At 43.9% G+C, this 22273-nt stretch overlaps 1 protein-coding gene across 5 annotated transcripts; it reads left to right on the top strand.

Annotated features, from left to right (window-relative positions):
- Window positions 1-58: 58 nt before the first annotated feature.
- itgb4 (integrin, beta 4) lies at window positions 59-22144 on the top strand. Of its 5 annotated transcripts, none has more exons than XM_072372728.1 (43): window positions 59-79; window positions 6171-6253; window positions 6681-6763; window positions 7008-7109; window positions 7213-7417; window positions 7503-7599; window positions 7703-7874; window positions 8905-9168; window positions 9255-9344; window positions 9435-9557; window positions 10198-10365; window positions 10478-10554; window positions 10710-10918; window positions 11255-11358; window positions 11463-11558; window positions 11738-11870; window positions 11983-12108; window positions 12354-12472; window positions 12560-12593; window positions 12699-12893; window positions 13011-13114; window positions 13207-13265; window positions 13365-13388; window positions 13479-13627; window positions 13732-13911; window positions 14043-14191; window positions 14347-14554; window positions 14652-14969; window positions 15075-15247; window positions 15355-15535; window positions 15689-15826; window positions 15911-16093; window positions 16186-16314; window positions 17050-17205; window positions 18464-18631; window positions 18726-18875; window positions 19213-19347; window positions 19722-19871; window positions 19977-20165; window positions 20281-20436; window positions 20525-20689; window positions 20818-20937; window positions 21015-22144. In XM_072372728.1, exons 2-43 carry the CDS (start codon window positions 6178-6180, stop codon window positions 21143-21145), a joined length of 5988 nt encoding a protein of 1995 aa, XP_072228829.1. In that variant the 5' UTR covers window positions 59-79; window positions 6171-6177; the 3' UTR covers window positions 21146-22144. The 5 variants fall into 5 exon arrangements, with proteins under 5 accessions (XP_072228829.1, XP_072228828.1, XP_072228830.1 ...); XM_072372727.1 differs by lacking the exon at window positions 59-79 and adding an exon at window positions 3805-4196; XM_072372729.1 differs by lacking the exons at window positions 59-79; window positions 19213-19347 and adding an exon at window positions 3805-4196.
- Window positions 22145-22273: the final 129 nt, after the last annotated feature.

Raw genomic sequence — 22273 nt, 5'->3', positions numbered from 1 at the left:
GATTGTTTTGGCTGCCTGGACAGAAGCTCTGTCTATCTGATGCTGATGAGTCCTCTTCAACACAACAGCATCTTATTAAGTAAGTAACGTCTCAAAACAGAATTTATTTGCGAAATTATAGTTGACGTGAATAATAATACACTCGTGACATCTGTTTGTGTGGTCTATTAACAATGTATTATCGCTCTCTACACAGAACAAAGATTCTTCTGAGTGTACACAGTCATTTGGTTGATGAAATTCAGTCTTTTAAATGCAGTTTCTTGTCGGTATATTAAGGAGGCCCCTGTGCAGTGTATATAGATTCTTGATAAACAAATTTTTCAACTCCTTTCCTTATTTTCAATTGACTCATTTGAATCGTCATCACTGTTTACCCAAATATGTGTATGAAAATGCATCTATAATGTGCTTATGTTGTGGGGCTCCATTTCTTTACATGGAACCCTTGTTCAAAGATGATGGGGTGGGTGGGCCACAATCTTCCAGGTCCTCCTCCAGCACGAGAAACGGCTGTTTAGACTGGCTTTACTGTTAAAGTGTCAGCCAAGATCTTCATACAGGAGGGAGGAGTTGTTTCTAAAGACGTTTTTGTTCCCTCCAGAGAGAGTGAGCCATTGTGTCAAAGCAGATCTGGTTGCTATGGGAGCATGGCTGCCCAGTGTGGCACGTACAGTAAAGAGGAACAGAGCTCATTTTTGACTTTAGGTGATTTAAACCCCTCCGGCCCAGGATAGGTTCTGAAATGAGTCACTGTGAATCCAGTTGTATCACGGTGGGTAGGGTGTGGGGCAGAGACAGTGAGTGATCGTGAGTAACCTTTAACACCTGATGTGTGGCTCACTGAAGCCAAGGGGAGAGATTCTAAAATATCAGTAAAGTCAACAGCAAGCAAGAAAGCAACAGCAAGAAATGCATCCTCCGATAAAATGTTTGATGTCAGCTAATTTGGAGAACGTAACCATGACAACATGTCATAAAAATGTTGAGGAGAACAGAAAGGACTATCTGTACTCCAACTCAGCAGGCTTGGTGATAAAACAGTGAATAGTAATGTTGATATGTTTAAAACTGGACAGTTCTGGTGATGTTTGGGTCAGCCGAAGTCAAGTTACCGTCAAAATACAAATGATTTGCTGTTGTGTCCCTCCACGCACCTCCCCTCCCCTGTGCTAAACCCATGTGCTGCACATTCTTGCTTCAAGCACAACCCAATTTCCAAAAATGTCGGAATGCTGTGTAAAATGTTCTAACCCCATATCCAGAGGAGTTGGATGGCTTTTCTAAAATGCAACAAACAAAACACAAACCTGCAATTTGTTCATTTGTTGGAATAGTCAAAGGGCCAAAGAAATCCTTTTCAGCGCCTTCGCTGACCAACTTCACTGTAGTTGAAAACATATTCACAAATTTAGACGCATTCAGAAAAAGTTGGGAGAGATGCAAAGAAAGTTTATACAATGTAGAATGCACAAGATTCAGGAAGATTCTACAACCCGATAGTCGGGGACAGGTGAGGGTGTCAGGATCTGGTGTAGAAGGAGCATCCACCAAAGGCTATAAGCATCTGGTCAAATCTTTAACATTTAAAAGGTTCCTACCTAAGTAAAATGACCTGAAAGCATCAACGTGTCAGCCATGAAAAATAATTTGTTAAATGCTTTGTTTTAAGAAAAGGAGCTTCGGCGTTTCCTTTATTATCGACTTCAGCTTAGGAAACACTAGATCATCTTTTTTGATAGAAGGAAGCTTATCCCAACACAGGTGAGCAGCGGAGGACGTACTTTTCTCTTCTTTTCTTTTGCATAATTTTTTTTTTAAAAACTTTTTTCAAATGACACACCTCGATAATGAAGTAACAATTTATATTTATATCATATCTCATCATGCTGATGGGATTTATATAGAAAATAGAAAAAGAAATAGAAAAATACTTTATTCATCCCCCAGTAGAGGAAATTCAAATGAGTCAAGTAGCTCAAAAAATTTAAATATTTACAATGATTGTATATTAGAACAATAATAATCATAATAATAAATGAATAAATTAATTTGAGAAGAACATGTCAGCAGTCACTGTTAAAAAGCCTTACGGCTGTGGGGACAAAGGACCTCCTGAACCTCTCAGTCCTGCAGCGCAGTGAGATGAGCCTCTCACTGCAGCTGAGTGGTGTCAAGGTCTCAGCGAATCTTTGTGATAAGAAATACACTTACAGACTTACTCCCGTCGTTTCTCCACCACAGACCCACATCACAGCTCAGCGGAAGCGTGGTCGGATTTATGCCGCTCAGTCCTCACAAATTCTTCCTGCCGTTTATTCGTAACCTCATGAGGTTTTCCAATGAGGCCAAAGAAAAGTGCTCAATAACAGGTGAAAGAAGGTCATTGTTTTGACAAAAACAATATATAGATAGATCATTGATGTTTAAGTCGTTTACTCTAAATTTGAATTTGTTTGACTGAAAGACACACAGCGTGTTATTTTTCAGACTACTGAAATCTGTTGGAGCTGGTGATGAAGAATGAATAACAACTTTATGTCGGGCCGTTTCTTATCCAAATAAATTTCCAACTGCATCAAGCAACAACACATGGACACATACTAGACTTTTTGTGCGGGGTACCAAACCAAGAGGCTTTGCACGCTAAGTGTTGAGACTTTTAGCCGACGCTGTTCCAGTGGTTTATGGTTCCGTGTCTCTCTTTTTTCCCCCAGTAAATTATCTGAGCAAGTGAAATTTCAATTCTGAGATTGGACAAAAGCAAGTGCTTCAGTTAATTGTGAGTTGTGGTAACAGTTATGTTGCCATTTCAAATAGTTCCTGAGTGTCAAACAGCTTTGAACACGGTGAATGCTCCTGCCGACTTATTGAAAGTAGCCATTTAATCTCAGTTAATACACCGTACAGTTTCCTTTTAACCATGACGGGGATCTTAGAAAATGCTCAAATAAAGTTCGACCAGAAGTTCAAGGCTCGAAAGACATTTAGAAAATGTTAACCCGATAAGGGAAAGCGTGTCGAGAAATGCTCAGACGACCTGTTATGGCAGGCAGTGACTTACAGCTTGACCTCTGTTGTTGTTCAGATCTCTGAATGTTGACAGGTTAAGATCTTCTCAACACTGTTTAAATCCTATGCACACGAAGACTATGACACACATGAACACGAACCCTTTTGTGAGAGGCTTTAGAAGCACAATTAAACACAGTGAGCATTAGGATTCAGTGTCACGGTCACTGTGCCATGTGGTGCTCCTCTGTACAAGAATGCAGATACCCTCCTTCCTCCTTCCTCTACCCCTGTACGTTCTCCAAAGTGAAAAATATTGCTCTGCGCCCCGGGAGGAAAACAGATTTAATGTGAAATATTTGCCAAGCAGAAAATGTACCCGTAAGTATGAGTACATGACAGAGTAAACACAAGTCACAAAGCAGTTTCCCATAGCCTGCAGGCAGTGTTCTGCTCTGTGCGCCACTCCCAAGAGCTTGGGAGGAGGCCACAGAAGGAGGGGCCTCACTTCAGAGTCTCAAGCCCACACAGGTGAACTCCTGTTGGGGTGGAATGCAGTGTGGGGGGGGCTTGACACACAAAGGTGTGGAGCTTTTAACTGCTAACAGGGTTGGGAAAAGGTGGAGGCAGCGGAAGGGAGTCAACTTTCTCCATCAGAGCAACTCACCTGGATAGAGAGTGTGTGTGTATGTGTGTGTGTGTGTGTGTGGGGGGGGGGGGGGGGGGGGGGGGGGGGGGCGTGGGTGTGTATGCATGCATGCGCAGAAGCTCAAGGAGGGATCAAATCACAGAGCTCACAGTCATATTCACCCACTTGCTCTGAGTCTCAGTCTGTCTTATATTCCTCCGCAGTACACATTTAAAAACTCTGCACACACTCTCAGACGCACACACACACACAAACACACACACGCTTGACTGAGCATAGTTTAAGGGACAGATAAGTCAATATTTGACCATAGCTCGCTGCACAGGAAAGAAGAAACAAGAGGACAAAAAGTTTTTGAAAAGGAATTTGAACTTGGATACAAGGACGGAGAAGGTCTCTTTTTTTGTCTGATTTTGCCTCTTTTTTAAAAAAAGAAAAAAGATCACAGGTGGATACCAAGCAAAGGAGGAAATAGCTTTCTTTCTTATTTATTGCTGGACTTTTGGACTTGAACTGGGCGAGAGCACACTAAGAGGTTTGTTCGATCAGTAATCTCTTTGTTTCCAGCAATAAATTTCCTAAAGCCGCCATTGTTTTTGAAAACCTTTCACTTGAACGTGTTCTACAAAGCATTGCAAAATTGATGGTTATCATGTCACCTCACATCTGTGTAACTTTTGGGCAGGGTGAATGGCTATAAAGTGTGTGTTTTGCAACTTTTTATGACTCTAACTTTATGTTAGACTTGCTGGCAGGCCTGAGGACTAAGTTTTGGACAGTTGTGGATTTATTAAAGTGGTTTTAATTTTTTTCCTTGATTGATTTTGCTGCCCTGTGAACGTGTATTTCCCATGAAAGCACAGGCTATAGCGCATCAGAGATTAGATAAACTGGATCAAACATCTATATAAGCACAGCTTATCATTGAGCTGTCATAGAGCTCATATCGAATGTGTAAACCTGCTGTCTTGGTGGCTTTTGTATTTTTAAACTCTATTTTTAAACTGTATTTTTATTTGTTGTTGTTGTCACTGTTAAAGCTCGACCCCCCCAAGCCCCCACCATTATTGATGATGTCACAACAGGGTGAGACACACGCCCCGTGGTGGTATGTTCACCTGGCAGGCGTGTTGTTGTCTGCAGAGAAACATCTGCAGTTTTAAACCCAGAGAAACTTTTGCCTCTTTTTGTGCCACAGAGACGTTCAGAACAAAGAAAAGTAGCTGGAGGCTGTAATTTGTGTGTCTCCCAGTTCACTGTCACTATCAAAACCACCGTTGATTTTCTCTGAGACGGAGTAGAATGCAAAGTGCTTCCTTCTTGCTCATATTTAGTGACTCATGATGAAGTGTGAAGGAATAAAGGGCCGCTTTGTTTTCTGCTCTGACCCACTCTGGTCAGTGATTTATGTGACACCTTATGCCATGATCTCTCCCACTCATGCACACACCTGTGACCCACTCATCTTCACAGAGGGGCGTTAAGGTGCTTCTCCCATGTGTTTCCAGGCTGTGTTTTTAACTTGGACAAGCCATTCTCTCGCCTCAGGGAGAAATTCCTCCTCCGAGCTGTAAATCTTCAGGGCACAAATCATCTGTTTTTTGCAGTCAAATTGAAGCTGCCCCCTGAGACAATTACTGAGACGTTTCATGCCACACAGTGGCCTTTGTTCACTCCCCACCTTCTATGTGTACTGGCTTTCTTTCATTTTTTTTCTTCTATTAATCAGATAGTCCTCTATCCAGGATTCCAGTCTGAAATGAAAAAACACAGACACATCATGTTGCCGGGGATATTTCCAGGTCTCACCCTGTGTCCTTCCTTTCCCGTCATGATTCCTATCGCACTGTGTCGTGCTCAAACTGGCTCTGATATTATATGAGAACAGCAAACGGTACAGCAGTTTGAAACTTTGTGAAAGCCATCCAAGCTTGAAAGGAATGTTTATAATATCACCTGAGAACAAGATTATTAAAAAAAACTACGTCATTTCAATTAAATCCCAATAAACTGTTCTGAGCTATTTTGGATTTAAATTTTCAGGTTTCCAAACCTCTCCCTTTGGTTTTTCTCCTTCTATTCACGCAGATAATGGAGGCAAAAAGAATTCATGTGGGATGCTCAAAGCGTTGAAAAAAACCCTCTCAAGTCATACCATGCCAACATCTATCATACTATCAATTCTCAATGTTCTGCGTTACTGACAGATCTCAAAAGGGTGTGTCTCTTCCAGTAAATTCAGTCAGCACTGATTTGGATGTGGACATCCAACTCAATCCAGGTGCAGATGCAGATATCTCTAAACCTGGGGAGCAAACGCATCTGCCTGATTATGTGAAATATTTGAAAAGCTCTGCTCGAAACGTTATTTTCTGACAGAAAAGTGTCTTTCTGTTTTGAACCAACGTTGAGTGAGCAGCTGTTTTTATAAGCTGTAATAAGACGTCTGGACTTGTTCACGCTCTCTGAGAACGTTGTTGCATATTGTGTGTTTTTGTCTCTGCTGCAGGGAGGAGATGAGGAGATGGACAATAAAACTCTCAGCGGGTCTCGGCCTTCTGACCATCCTGCTGACCTGCTGTTACGCTGAAGGTGAAGCCCAGAAATCGAGTTTACTCGCAGCTGATAAACAGCAGCGACTCTCTCAGGACACTTACCAAACACAATTTTGTCTTCATGAAAAGACCACTTTTCATTTTACTCTTGTCATTATTTTTCACTTAATTACTAATCATTTATCAAAGTTACAACTGATATGTTCACTATGACTTACAGTATGACTTACACAGGCCGCACATTCCAGACAGAATATAATATAATCTTTTCTTGTCGCTGTATGGCCATAGAGAAGCAGTTGTTTCTATTCTAAACTCTTTCAGGAGAAACTAGCCCATCATGCCAAAATCTGCTTAGTGTTACCACAGATATTCTAGCTATGCATCATTTTTTTTAATTCTCACTTTATTGCCTTCCTTTGACTGGACTCCTCTACAAATCTCCCTTCACTGGGGCCCAACAGAGAACTACTGCTTTGCTTCGAGGTCCAAAACCTGCTCAGAGTGTCTGCGTGCAGGGGCAGGCTGCGCCTACTGCCCTGATGAGGTGAGAGCAGAAAGCTGCAGGCCACTAAAAGGACGGAAGCCGTCTTTCGTTGCATATCATGTGCTTGTTTAGCATTTTTCAGCCTCGGATTGCACTAGACCCTTGTGCTAATGTGCACAGTGAGGTGTGGGGAATGAGTACATTTTGTCTTGAAAACTCTTTAATCCACTTATCCCACACGATTTGTTCAATGATTACCCTGCAGGGATGAAGAACTTACTAATCAAATTCCCTGTCCACTCAGAACTTTAACGGACCTCGCTGTGACCTGTATAATAACATAAAGGCCCACGGCTGCAGTGTGGCGACCATCATCACAGCTAAAAGCAGTATGACAATAGATAAAGTAAGTCTTTGTTACTCGCACTTCTCTTGTGATCACCAAATCATTTTTCAGCATTAATCTTCCCTTTCTCTTGTCCTTCCTCATGGCTTGTCTCGTTGCGCAGCATCGAGCAATAGACACGAAGATCCAGAAGTCTCAGGTGTCGCCGCAGGAGGTGACTATGACCTTTCTGCCAGGAGAGGAGAAATCGTTGGATGTGGAGGTGTTTTCTCCAATCACAGGCCCTCTGGATCTTTATATTCTTATGGACTTCTCAAACTCCATGTCTGATGATTTGGACAACTTGAAGAGAATGGGCAAAGAGCTAGGTGAACACATGGAGTGGCGATGTGTTGTTATTTCTGTAGAGTCAAGTATCTGTAATACTGACGGCAAATGTTTTCTCTCCCATAGCTTCGCTGATTAAAACGCTGTCAAATGACTACACCATTGGATTTGGAAAATTTGTGGACAAAGTGATCGAGCCCCAGACTGACATGAGACCAGAAAAGTAAGAAAGAAAATATGGCAAATTGAAGAGAGTTACTCAGATGATGAAAGTGTACACGCCTTTTTCTCATTCCCTTTTGTCCATTCTCCTTCTACTTTGTTAGACTTAAAAAGCCGTGGCCAAACAGCGACCCCCCCTTCTCTTTTCAGAATGTCATCAAACTGACCAATGATTTAGACGACTTCAATTCTAAACTCGGCAAGGAGGTTATATCTGGTAACCTGGACCCCCCTGAAGGAGGGTTTGATGCCATTCTACAGGCCGCAGTGTGTGGGGTTAGTAAAAATACTAGACATGTGTTGCTCTGCAGGACTTTGAGAGGAAAAATGGCTTGTATCCATGTTGGTTTTAAGCCCCAGTTCTAAAATCACGGGCCAAACCTTGACTTGCCTATTAATCCTCAATTGAAAATTGATAGAGTGAAACTATTCACATGGAAAGAATAGTTAAGTTGAATAGAAAAGTTGAATAACTGGCATTACTGTGTCCTTTTATTGATCTTGACTCCATTCCATTTACACGTGAATGTTTCTGGGTTTTAATCACATTTTCTGCTTGTCAGCCCCTTTAATGACCCTGTCTGTCAAGTTGCCAAGTGATGATGTGTTTAAAGCAGCTATAGTTTATCTTCTCATACTCAACCAAGTGACTGTGTGTAACATTTTTAAGACTCTCGCTCATTGTTGTGGTTTTCAAGCCTGCGACTCGAATGTTCGGGATAACGTTGGATGCAGGTAGTCGTCTGGTGTCAGATGTGTTGCCATTTAGGAAGTGCCTTCAAGTGCAGTACCACTGTTGTAACACTCACAAAAGGCTTAAAGATGTATCATGTAATCCACTGAAGTGTCAGTTATCACTGTCCAGCTCCACCCTTTTATCAAGATATTATCACTTTGTGCTTAAAAAAAGCCCAAAACTTCATGGTGACTACATATCCTTCTTCCAGCCAGTGCATGCAATACCCTCTTAGTGTCAAATGGCACACAGTTAATGCTAGCTGATGAGCCAAGAGGAACAATTAAGAGAATAACCAAATCTTCATGGTAAAAGTTGTATTTTTTTGGTGGAATTATTTAGAGACATTTCAATAAGCTCAGCTATGTGAGTGTATGCGAGCACTGTGTGTAAGTGGATTCATGTGCCACAAAATGTTGGAAAGGTACTTGTGATATGATTCATGCAAAGCATTTTACAGTGACGGGTACAATCAGCACCAACAACAATCAAAACAAGAAATTGTTTAAAAGCTCTTGATATGCAGTGATTGTCCTTACGTTCCCATTTTATTTGATAAATTTCTTCTAGGATCAGATCGGTTGGCGCGAACACAGCACGCATCTCCTGGTTTTCTCCACCGAGTCAGCCTTCCATTACGAGTCTGATGGTGCTAACGTGCTGTCAGGTGTCCTGCCACGCAACGACGAGCTCTGCCATCTGGATGCAAATGGTAACTACACAGAGGCTACAAACCAGGACTACCCTTCAATACCCACACTGGTCCGTCTGTTGGGAAAACACAACATCATCCCCATCTTTGCTGTCACGAGCTATTCTTACTCATACTACAAGGTTAGTGGGTTGTAGTTTTGTCAGCTTTTGCTGAAGTTAAGCTCGGTAAACAGCTCCACATTTTATTTTATTTGCATTGTGTGCAGAAACTCCAAGAGTATTTTCCCATTGCTGAGGTGGGTGAGCTTACACAGGACTCATCCAATATCCTACCGGTCATACAGACTGCCTTTAAGGTAAGTTGCAGTTGCTGGGACATTGTTTCATATCAGTCAAATGGTGGCAAGAAAAGCTCTGTGTGCTGATCTTTTCACTTGTCCTTCCAGAGTATCCGATCTAAGATGAGCATCCAGGCAGAGGAGCTACCAAAGGCTTTTGAGACTCAGTTCTTGAACAGCAGTGGACAGGTTGCAGAGTACGGACTCTTAAACATCAAGCCTGGAGATATTGTAGGTGGCAAAAAACAGACCTTATTATACACAGAAATCCATGTTATGCACAGAAAAGTCGATGTATAGTCAATCCACACATTCTCAGTTTGATTGAGGTCCTGGCTCTGACTAAGGCCATTCTAAGACACTTCCATGTTTACCCTTAAACCGCTCACCTGCTTTAACTGCTTAATTAAGGTCACTGTCACACAATTATTTTTTTTTTTTTGGTGAACAAACTTCACCACAGCATGAAGCTGCCACTACTGTGCTTCACTGTGGATGGTCTTCTCGAAGGTTTTGGTTTGTGCGACGTTTTGACCATTTTCCTAAACAGTTCAGTTTTAGTATCATCTAATCAAACTACTTTGCTGCACAGCAGCCTTCAAACCAAAAACAGGTTGTAGTGTAACAAAACAGGAAAACCTAAAGAGGGGTAAATAATTTTTGAAGGCATTGTAAGAACACACACAAGTGCAAACTTAAAATGAGAGAATATTTCACTTAAACCTCAGTTGAATGCAAACTAAAAATAGACTGTAGATGTAGATCTATTCTAAAATAATGTAAAATTTTGTCTCTTCGGGGAACAAAATATCCGCCTTACTGATTGTGTGTGTGTGTGTGTGTGTGTGTGTGTCTTATGTGTGCTCACCAGGGTACTTTCAAGATGCAGCTCAAAGCCCAACGAATGATCGAAGAAGAGCACGCTTGCGAGATGAATCCAGCTGACAGAGAAGGCATTGTGAGGGTCAAACCTACAACCTTTAACACTCCAGTCAGAGTGAAGGCCTCCATTTTGTGTCCAACCTGTGACTGTGAGAAGGTCAGACACACGGATTTACACGGAAACACATGAAAAGTCAACTTGAAGTTACTTGTGGACATTGTTTTATGATGGATTGATGTTTTTAAAAATAAATGTATATTTGCTTCAGACCCGGATCCCTAAAGCAGATAGATGCCATGGCAACGGGGACTTAATGTGTGGGAAGTGTCAGTGCAACAACGGCTGGTGAGAGTGTAACCATGATTTTTTAGGAAAGAATAATCTTTTTTTTCCCATGTGGATTATGGCCTCTATGCCAGATGATTTTCAGACAGTTTCAGGTCTCTTGGTGTAATAAAGACTTTCTTATTTCTCTATGTTGTCGCTAATCTTTCCCTCAGGTTGGGGAACTTCTGTAACTGCTCAGCAAGCGCTTCAGCTCTGGACACCAACCAGTGCATTGGCCCTGGCATGAAAGAGCCATGTTCAGGCCGTGGAGACTGTCAGGCGTGTGGAACCTGTGTGTGCTACAAACCGGAACAGTTTGGAGGACCCTACTGTCAGTATGACAACACCCAGTGCAAAAGACATTCAGGCTTCCTCTGCAACGGTATGACCAAATTCCATTGCTGAATTTGTGAATAAGGTTATGATATACATGGTAATACCATGACCTCCATCCCATCTAAAATGACATTTTACGGTATTTACAATTACGGTAACTGACTTGTAAAGCTTTAGAAATGACTGGTTTACCTTTTGATAGAAATGTTATGTTTTAATCTGTTTGTCAGAGAAGTTTGTAAGTGATATCAGTTAATACGCTCACTCAGAACCAAAGCAAGAGCTTTTAACAGCTCAGAAAGAAAACGTATCACCTTTTGGCAAGACATAAGCTAAATCAATAAAAGTGTAAAGCAAAATACTCTTTCCTCTGTTTTCTCAGATCGTGGCTCTTGCATTATGGGACAGTGTGCATGTACTGAGGGCTGGGAAGGCGATGCCTGCCAGTGTCTAAAGAGCAATCAGACCTGTCTGGACAGCAAGGGGGTGAGCAGGGCCAATCCTTTCTGTTAAACTAGTTGTTTATTGTGATGATGTTTCATGTCATGTGTGGTATTGTTGGTGCCTGACTGTATCTTAATGTGTGCCAGGTTGTCTGCGGCGGGCGAGGTAAATGTGTTTGTGGCCGCTGCGAGTGTCATAAGTCTGAGATTGAACTGACTTCGACCTGTGAGCCAAACTTTCAGGTGTGTAAACAGAAATATGTGTGTTCTGACCTCAGCATATATCTCAGAGCATGTTCATCGGCTGAAATTATCTCAAGGCAGCTTGATTTTTTTTTTACCACATCTAGTGCCTCACAAGCCTCAGTATGTCTGTTCAGTCTTGGCTCACCCTCTTCTTGACGTGTGTGTATCCTGTCTAGTACCAATTCGGTGTGTGTGAGGCAACGAGGAGTTGCGCCCAGTGTCAGGCCTGGAAGACAGGAGAGAAGAAGAAGAAAGAGGAGTGTGACATGTGCCCCTTCAGAGTTGTCATGGTGGAAGAACTGAAAGAAAGTGAGCAGAAGGACTTTACACTGATCATTTTTTAATAATCAAAAACACTCTATAGGAATACCCAGAAACACTTTTTAATAGTTAATATGTGTGTGCATGCGTGTGGTTTCAGAGGAGCAGGTGCTTGATAAATGCAGTTTCCTCGATGAAGAGGACGAGTGTACATACCACTACACTGTTGAAGTCAATAAAGATCCCTCAGTTAAAGAGTTGATGGTTGAGATGCTCGAAAAGAAAGGTGAGCTGGATACATACTAATAAGGAAGGTTTAAGACGTGTACTTAAGTTTTTTTCAAACTAGAATACAGTGAGAGGTATGAGCAACACAAGTAAAATCCCATACACCACCATTGTATAGACAATTATAGAAAGATGTCTTTAAACCAGGACAGTTAAGATCGTGAAGCTGGTGAAACGGTATCAGAACAGCTCTAGTTACATTGTTGTGTGTCTAACTTTAGCTACATTTCTCCGTCCTGTCAGACTGTCCAGTTTCCAGTCTGCTGTGGTTGCTACCTCTCTTCCTATTCCTCCTGTTACTGTTGGCACTTCTGTTGCTCTGCTGCTGGAAATACTGTGCCTGCTGCACAGCCTGTTGGCAGGTATGAACACTCACACTTGGACTCATAAAAGATTTGATATTTCCAAATCAAGGTTGAATTTATGGCTCGTGTTTTTCTTTGACACAGAGGTTTCTCGCCCTGCTGCCTTGCTGGAAGAGGGGTAAGATGTTACTCATGTGACATTTGACTGTACTGTTCTAAATCCCTCCTCCTCCCACCGGTGACCATGTGGAATATGAGTCACCTCATGCTGTCTTTTCTCCAGGTCGCTCGGTCGGCTTTAAGGAAGATGAGTATTTGCTCCGTCAGTCTCAGCTCACCTCAGACCATCTGGACACACCAATGGTGAGGACCGGCCCACTCAAAGGAACTGATGTGGTTCGCTGGAAGGTCACAGATAACGTGCACCGTGGACCCAGCCACCCCCAGGCGCTGATAAAGCCAAACCCAAAGGAGATGAGTGAGTGTTTTAAAAAACAGATTCACGTAAGAAACAGCAAATTTGGTTTTCTGTATAAAGATGTTAAGGACAAAGTTTCATAGTTTGAATTATGAAACTTTCTTTCATCATTTGTAGTTCAGTTCCCGATCTCTCTGCGACTAAACCGGCTGTTCTCTGAGAACCTCTTTCATCCCGAATCCAGAGATGCTGAGCAACTCCGCAAAGAAGTGGCTGATAACGTGAGTATGGTTTTCATATTTCGGGGCGTGTGTATGTGTGTGTACAAACGATGGACTGCATCACTGAGGACTGGATTTGTTCTTCCATCCAGCTTAATGAGGTGTACAAGCAGATTCCTGGGGTACAGAAAGTGCAACAGACATCATTCAGGTAAGAGGTGTTCAAGTGCACGTGCTAACATTTTTCTGTTTCACTGCAAGTTTAATGCCTGCTCTGTCACAAACTGATAACATTTTTTTCTTTTTATAGAATGCAAAGAAACGCAGGAAAAAGGTAACAGTCTACTGCCACTACAAAACAAGACGTCTGTTTAAGAACCCAGAAGTCACACATGTCTGACGTCTCTTACCCTCTTCTCCTCAGGCAGGACTACACCATCATGGACACGGTCTTGCCTGCTCACCGCAGCAGCTACCCAGATATTGTCAAAGTCACTGAGAAGAATGTCCAGTCCGGAAACTTCCATGACCTCAAAGTGGTGCCAGGCTACTACACTGTAGCCACAGACAGAGGTGTGTGCTAACCGTTTGTGTATTTGGAGGACAAATCAGTTAAGCTCATCGTTTTCTCATCTCTGCCGCCATAAATCTTCATTAAATCTGCTCCTCCTCTGCAGAGGCTGCGGGAGCCGTAGAGTTCCAAGAGGGTGTGGAGTCCTTAGACGTTCATGTGCCGCTCTTTGTCAAAGATGAAGACGACGACAAGAAGCAGCTGCTGGTAGAGGCCAAAGATGTGCCTCTGGGCATTGCAGAGATCGGAAAACGTGTGGTTAATATCACCATCATCAAAGAGCATGGTGAGAAACCTCTACAGGTTGTATATACAGTTCACAACCTGAATCAGAGAAATACCAACTGAGACTTGAGGAAGCATGAATAGGAAGCAGATATATAGGGCAGTAAATGATTCTCCACCTCCTCTCCTCAGCCACCAGCATCTTCTCATTCCTCCAGCCAGCTTACACATACAGCAGGCAGGATGCAGTGGCCAACATCCCAATCAGCAGAGAGATCATTGAGGATGGACGCACACAGGTCACTTACCGTACACAAGATGATACAGCCAAGGATAAGAAGGTAAGCTGAGTGCTGCTTTCTTTATTTGGAAGCATACTGATATTGCTAGATGTCTTGGGATTGGCAAGTGAAAGAGCTCTCGGTGACTGCAGTTGGTTTGTAATGAGCATGAGAAAGTCTAAATTCCTTTCCTGTTCTTCCTTATGGGATTTTAGGACTATTTAACTGTAGAGGGAGACCTGTCCTATGGTCTTGGTGAGACTCAGAAGATGGTCCCTGTTCCTCTGCTAGAGCTGGGTGAAAAAGATGGCTTGTTAGAAGACAAACAGATCAAACAGTTTCTCATGGTCCTCAGCAACCCACGTCAGGGTGCCAAGCTGGGACGCTACCCAAGAACCACCGTCACCATCATGGACCAACCAGGTGAGTGAATGCAGAAGCGTTTTGGTTAGTTTGTCTTACAGCCTTGCTCCCAGCTGAAGCATTTATCGCTATGGTTGCATCATCCTCTGTTATCCAGAACCAAGTGTGATGATGTTCAAGAAGGGCACCCAAAACTTCACCACATCAGACCTGCAATACACCATCCCTGTGGTTCGCACTCGCAACACAGACAGTACCGCCACAGTGAAATTTCACACCAAGAAGACTCAGCAATTCAAGCGTTCTGGTGTTTTGAATTTTGGTCCTGGAGAAACAGAGAAGAATATAGTGATTAAACCAGAAGAATACCCAGGCCCAATCCAGCCAGAAACCTTCCAGCTGGAGCTGTTTGACCCCAGCAGCAACGCTTCTATCGGAGAGAGGAGAACCACTCTTGTCAATCTCACAGAGGGAGGTGAGACATGTATGAGGAGACTTTCAAGCATTAAAGATTTGATAAACCTGTCATGTGATGAGATACAGTATCTGACGCGTGTTTTACTTCCTCCACTTCTTGCAGTTCCAAGATCTCCTGAGAAATCCCAGATGCAACAAATGGGCTACGTAAGCCAAAAAGCCACCTCCCCTGGAGGTTTCCCTCTCACCCCAGAAAACCTCAAGGCCAAAGCAACCGGACCCAGAAACATCCGTTTGAACTGGGACCCAGCGCCTGGTAACCCCGTGGGATACAAGGTACATCAAATCACCATGTTCACAAACTTCACTCTGACCTGATTTCTGTCATTTCCATTTTGATGTATCTCTCAAACTGAGTGAGCTGGTTTCCTGGTGCGTTGTAGGTGAAGTATTGGATCTACGGTGACCCAGAGAAAGACGCTCAGGTCTTAGACGTTAAGACTCCTCACGCTGAGTTGACCGACCTGTACCCCTATTGCGACTATGAGATGCGAGTGTGTGCCTACAATGTGTTGGGAGACGGCTATGATACCGACATCGTTTCCTGCCAGACACTGGAGGATGGTAATATTTGGAATTTAAGAAATTACAAATGAGGAACTTGTCAAAGTCATTTGTTGAGATGAAATTTTAAAATCACTGACAAGGTCCAGATCAGTTTGAATTAATAATACTGAGTTTAAACTCACAAGCAGGTCCCGTTCTGTTTTCCTGCAGGGCCTGGCGAACCTGGTCGACTGGCCTTTAACGTCATCAGTCCAACTGTCACTCAGGTCAGCTGGGCAGAGCCTGCAGAGACCAACGGCAACATCACAGCATACGAGGTCATCTACACACCCATCGATGATGAACTGAGTAAGAGATCCACCCAAAAATGGTCATACCTAGTTGTTAGTTCGTCAAATTCCATCCCATGCTAATGCTCGTCTCCTCACACAGAGCCAGTGGGGGCAGCAAAGAAAGTGATGATTGACAGTCCTAAGAAAAGAATGCTGCTGATAGAGAACCTCCAGAGTGCCCAAACGTATCAGTACAAAGTCCGTGCCAAGAACAGCGTGGGCTGGGGCCCCTTCAGAGACGCAACCATCAACTTGGCATCGCAGCCCACCAGACCCCTGTCGAGTAAGGCTGCGACGAACACGTCCCCAAAGCACTCGATGTTCATTCTGTCCCTCTGAAATGAGATTTATTCCTCTCTCTTTATGGGTCTCCAGTTCCCATCATTCCAGACGTCCCTATTGTGGATGCCGAGGCAGGAGATGAGTATGACAGCTACCTGATGTACAGCAACGATGTGCTGAAGTCACCAACAAGCTCCAAAACACCCAGTGTCTCTGGTGATGGTGGGTACCCAGAGCCAAAACCACAAACTATTCATGCATGTGGCTGCCAGACTTAGAGAGAGCTGTAACATGGGTTCAGTAATTCCAGTCCACGTTCTTATTGCTTGGAGACATCTCACTATGTTCTGATATGCGTTTACATGCTGGTCGGATGTGTGCCGCAGTTTGTGAGAGTCCGTCTGAAAGCATCAGGTTGCTAAGGCTCCTTTTTCTTAGCACTTTCTACTTTTTCAGATTTTCTGTGTGACATGTCTGAAAGGCAGACATTAATACCCCTCCTCACAGTTAACAGGGACAAAAAGAACAGCTGGACAAGCTTTTTTTTGCTGGAAGAGCTCCATCTGGCAAGCGTTTTTACTTCAGCAACGCCCCAGCCAGGCAGAAACAAAAATCTGCTTTCAGTGCATCCTCTCATGTATGCAATAGACGTGCTTTGCAATCTCTAACCGCAGGGTCTTTTTCCATTAAATCTTGCTGTGAATCTTCTGCTTTTTGCAGCCGTAGTCTCTTTTTTTACATTTTTTTTTTTGTTCCCACTGGAAGACTGTGCTGCAGTCGATCCTGGCCTTTGAGACAGTTTGGACTTGAGTTATATAAACTAAGATGAATTCATCAACGTCATGAACTTGTTAAAGGTTCTTTTTTTTTTTATGTAATGTGTTGTAAAACAAACACTTCTTCCTTTGACTTCCATCCACCGCCTGCTTGCTTCTCTCTTGTGACCACAAAATCAAGGCTGGAAATATGTCAAGTTGGTGGGGTCACACCTGGATCTCCGTACGGTGGCATGGAAAAAACAAGTGGAGGTCATCCCCATTCGGCTCAGCACAGACACAGAGGCGAGCTCAGATGAGGCACAACACCCCAGCTACTCCCAAACACCCTTGCCAGGTGAAGACCCCTCCATCAGACTTATCGACAGATAGAGAGACAGGCAGCTAGCATGCCAGCTGTAATGCACGGCCAGCCATGTTCCCAGCAAGACAACGTCACTTTCCTGTCATTCAGTTTCAGGCTTCAGTCCTTGTCCCCCTTGTCGCCTTGTTGGCACCTTTCCCATCTATTCTCCCGTCACCTGCACTGAGAGGAGCGCTGGCATCAACTGCCCGCTTTCAGTTGATGAACGGGGACAGGCTTTTCCAGGTGCCTGCCTCTGTCTGTACTCTCTCCATCCCAATGGAGAGGCACTGATCCGGAGGCAGCTTTTCTGCTGAGTGTAATGGCCTAGATGCTGTGCTGCAGTATGGAAAAAAGTGGGTTTTCAACCAAATACAGTCTCATCTCTGCTGGGCAGTTTGAACGTGGACACTTTTGTGTGCATCTTTTGATGAGAAAACACCTCATGAAACTGGTTAGCAAAAAGTCAACTCTTCACATTTAGTATGCTGCAGATTCACCACAAGGGGGAGCCGTAGAGACAGGATTGGACACATTTTTTTTCCCTACTATATGCTAATTTGCAGACAAAATAAAGTGCAAACTAACTGTCATTACTTGTGCCACGTTCAGGAAATAAGTGCACACCTATTCGAGATGAGTAAGATTTTATCCAAAGCGTTTGGCTCAAGTGATGCTACCGTTGAATGTTTGCTTTGTCAAACTTCGTCAGACAGAAAGATCTCCACTACTAGATGGATTTCCACTGTATCACAAATGTACGGCGCCCAGCTAGTGCCACCAGGAGAAAAAAAAAACGGAGGAAAACAATCTGTGTGGGTGGTTTTCCCTGGGTTTTTTTTTCTTCTCCTGGTGGCACTTGCCGAGCTCCATACTAATGAAACCATCATGTGGTTGCTTTGGTTTAATGATGAGATTGATTTAGGGGAAGGGGCTCACTTCAGCCACTTGTGGTCAAAATAAGCATTACAAAAACAAACTACTATAATCTATTTTTTTCCCTTTTGTAAATGCAAAAAAAAGTTGTTTTTTTCCAGATTACAAAGATTGAATCTTGATATCTTTCCCTGCTCGCTCACACCTTCCATGCTTGCTGCTGTTTTTATAAATGGCGTAAGGAGGGCTGATCCGGCATGTCTGAAACAGCTGGATTCAGGTGCTTCACATCAATGGCGCTGTAATCACTGTAAGGACAAACAAATGCGTTCTGCTGATTTTTGACCATCCTGCCTCTCATTGTCATGTTGCACAGATTACATGACGAACGGGAAGTGGGACCAGAACTTCCTTTTCCCGGGAGGATCACTGACACGCAACTTGTCAGCATCATCCTCTCCCATGTCCACTCTGAGCTCCAACTACAGAGCGGGAGGCGGCTCCATGTCCACAGAGACAAACACCACCTACTTGACAGGACACAGTAAGATGGACGCCAGTCATTGCACGGAGGAAAAGTCGGAGAAGATCACAAGATCTCATGCACGTATACGCTTTGTCTGTCACTCTTCTCGCAGGTGGCTCTTATAGAAAGGACATGATGGGAGGTGGAGTGCACACAACTGAAGTCATCATGAGGAAGCGTTCAGAAAACAGAGGTTACACAGATGAAAACATCCGGGACTCCATCGTCATGACAGATGTGTCGAGCAAGTTCCCAGACCTCGGTAGGTTTCCAGCAGAGGTCGCCTCTCTGCCCTGAAGACAGATTTTACTTTGGAGTGCAATATTTAAGATGCCTCGGCAGGTATACTGTGCAAGCGCATGAAAGTGATGGCTTGGACATCTGTTAGCAGGGCTGGGGTGCTGGCTGCACAGCAGGCTTATCCACACAGACTTTGCAGGAGCTATGCTGACTATCGCTCTTTCTCCCCCCCTCCCTCCGCTTATTTCTTCTTTTTCTTTTCTTTTCTTTTATTCTTCTTGCTCACTTGGCTCCCTACCTGCCCCCCCTCTCCCTCGTGCTGTCTCCTCCCTGCTCCCCCCTGCTCAATGCGCCATCAGGTGGGTTCGGCTACACTGGGATGCAGAGCAGCTCTCAGAGCCAGTTCAGCTACAGCCTGTCTCAGGGTTCCAGGGCCAGGACGCAGTCATCAGATGTCAATGAAGCCTTGTATAGTCTGGACAGGGTGCTCCAGGGTAAGTCTGCAGCATAAAAGCATGAAGGCTCCGGAAGTATTTGCTGAGTTTGCCGTGTAACGCACTCTTCCTCAACATCCGACATTTGCATTCCTGCTTCATTGAGTGTCTGATTCTTTGTCTGTTTCTTACTTCAGTTGTGTCAGTGCTGTTTACATTGCTGCCTCAAACATATAGCAATAAATACCCATATCTCAAAAGGTTTTTCAAATATGTTCAGCGGGATTAAAAAGCATGACAGCATTATCATTACCCTCGTTTTCTGCTGTTCTAAAAGCTCAAGTCTTTACTTCTGCGTCCTCCTCGTGATCGGAGTTTAAACAACAGCACGGCGCTCATCTCACAGGTTTCTCATTCGTGTCTTTCTGTTTCAGATGCTCGATTCTCTCCCGGTGTGCCGGAAACTCCCAGCAGACTGGTGTTTTCAGCTCTGGGACCAACTGCTCTCAAAGTCAGCTGGCAGGAGCCCCACTGTGAGAAGGACATTTTGGGCTACTGTGTTCTCTACCAGCTGCTCAATGGAGGTACAAAATAAGAGCAAAATGTCATCAAACTGTCCTTTGTGTCTTTCTTTGGTTTAATTTTTTTTTATATCGATTCTTCGTCATCCCGACTCTTTTCTCCTTCAGCTGAGATGAAGCGCATCGATGTGACAAACCCAGCAGAGAACTCTGTGATCATCCATGACCTGCTGCCCAACCACTCCTACCTGTTTAAGGTGAAGGCTCAGAGCCAGGAGGGCTGGGGCCCAGAGAGAGAGGGAGTCATCACCATTGAGTCGGCTGTGGACCCCAAGAGTCCCCTCAGCCCCATGCCAGGTGCTGATTCTGCCCATTCTTATTCAAACCCAGACATCATGATGGTGTTTTTGTGCACTCACTAGAATTAAAGTGTGTCTGCGTTCGTTGTGTTTTCTGTCTCGTTGATGTCCAGGCTCACCGTTCACCCTGAGTACCCCCAGTGCTCCGGGCCCTCTGGTGTTCACCGCTCTGAGCCCCGACTCCTTGCAGCTCAGCTGGGAGAAACCTCGCAAACCCAACGGAGACATCCTGGGCTACGTAGTCACCTGCGAACAGCTACACGGAGGAGGTGAGGCCTCCTGGAAAAAAAGAGGCAGAAAGGCTGGTTTGTGTCTTGTGTTTGGTTGCAGTTTCATCAGAATCCGTTTCTCCCCCAGGTGATGTGCGCTCCTTCCAGGTGAACGGTGACAGCGCCGAGACCAGTTTGACCGTTCCAAACCTGACTGAGAACATTCCGTATAAGTTCAAGGTTCAGGCTCGAACCACGCAGGGCTTCGGTCCAGAGAGGGAGGGCATCATCACCATCGAGTCTCAGGATGGAGGTGAGACGGTGTGAACAAACTGGCATCACCACCTAACACCTGAAACAGGATTATTCAGGAACCCTTTCAGCATTCTCATCACCCTCTCAGAGTTCTTAACCACATTTGTCCCTCCTTGATCTCTGTAGGCGCCTTATCTCAGTACAACAACCAATCACTGACAAGGAGGGATGTGTTCCTCATGCCGACAGAAGTCACAACGCAAACCAACGTCTCCCACACCATGCTCAACGACCCTTACTTCTCAGGTACGAAAAAACAAAAGTTTCATTTCCACAACCCTTCAAATCAGACACGTTCACTCATCAAAAGCTTTCTCTGACAGACGGGATGATGATGACCACACAGCACACAGAGAGTGGCGGCATGGTGACCCGTCAGATCACCAGGGAGGTGGTTCAGAGGAGCGTCATGGGAGGATCTACCGTCACGAAGAAGATGTTTTACGAGACTTAAGATTTCTTTTTCTTCTAACTGCACCCATTTAGTGTCTCGATTTCCAACACAATGAGGAATCCTGTCTGTGAATCTCTTTTAAAAAGAGCCTGCTTCAGAGTACTGACCCGCCGCAGAGTTCGGGTCTACGTTTGTGTGTGTGGGGGGGGTGAGACTCTCGTGTCTGTTACAAACATTTCCCAATCAGCACGGCTCCTGACAGTGAGCTCCTTCATGCAATACTCCCTCTGTTGGTCCAGATCTGCTAACACACACCAGGGTTTTACAGAGGCCAGCGTTGGTCAGTAATCTGAGTGCGGTTCAGTAATCCAAAGTGACCTCCCTCTCTGTCCTCCACCGGCCTTTAAGAGGCGTTTAATCTGTTTAGATTATTTCTGGTTAAACTTACCGAGTATCATCTTATTTCACTTGCCCGCAAACTTTTTAACATTCATCTGTCTCTAAAAAGCTTTATACAGTTAAACTATTTTTTTTTTCCTTTACCCAAACAGTCCCATCTGGAACGATCGGGTGTCACGGCAGTGTATTCGGAACTTTTGTGCATAGATTTGTATTATATTAAAGCTTGATTTTTTTTTTCCTCACCAAGAATATTTAAGATTTTTTTACTTTTGCAAACTCCCACTGAATCCAAACACTGAGCTACGTCTGCAAACACCACGTCGTGCGGTTCCGTCCGCATCTCCCGCTGACGCCAAATTATAACACCAATAATGAAAAATCCATGACGCCGAGCTGGCTTTTGTTTGCTTTCAGAGGATGTCAACACGCGTCGAGTTGGTCGTTTTTTTTCGTCCTCGCTCTGTATTCAGTCAGCACTTCAAGCCGATCAACATTTGAACAGAGAATGTTGTATTCATAGAATACAGAAATGGTTTGTAAAGACAGAAAGATTGTATTGCTTCTACTGCGACTCCTACTGTATTTTGCCTTTTCATGTTGTTTAAAATGTTTGTTTTCTTGAAAGAAAATCGAGACCTTGATAAAGTTCAACTTTAACTTTGTAGCAGTTTGGCTTTCTTTTTGTACAACCTTTCTATTGCACTTAATAAAGATTTATGATTAAAAATTATTAGACTACGGTTATGACTTGATGTACAAATGATGTGTGATCACTGAGGACAAAAT

Source organism: Leuresthes tenuis, unplaced genomic scaffold, assembly GCF_036924035.1.
Source record: "Leuresthes tenuis unplaced genomic scaffold, fLeuTen1.0.hap1 SCAF_20, whole genome shotgun sequence".
Taxonomy (NCBI): Eukaryota; Metazoa; Chordata; class Actinopteri; order Atheriniformes; family Atherinopsidae; genus Leuresthes; species Leuresthes tenuis.
The sequence above is the reverse complement of the archived record's forward strand: the minus strand, read 5'-3'. Positions and strand labels throughout refer to the sequence as shown.

Coding starts and splice junctions, on each gene's coding strand:
- itgb4 (XM_072372728.1), top strand. CDS start 6,178: ATGAGGAGATGGACAATAAAACTCTCAGCGGGTCTCGGCCTTCTGACC. Junction 12,594..12,698: donor GCTGCCTTGCTGGAAGAGGG/GTAAGATGTTAC, acceptor TCTTTTCTCCAG/GTCGCTCGGTCGGCTTTAAG. Junction 13,389..13,478: donor CAAAGAAACGCAGGAAAAAG/GTAACAGTCTAC, acceptor TCTTCTCCTCAG/GCAGGACTACACCATCATGG.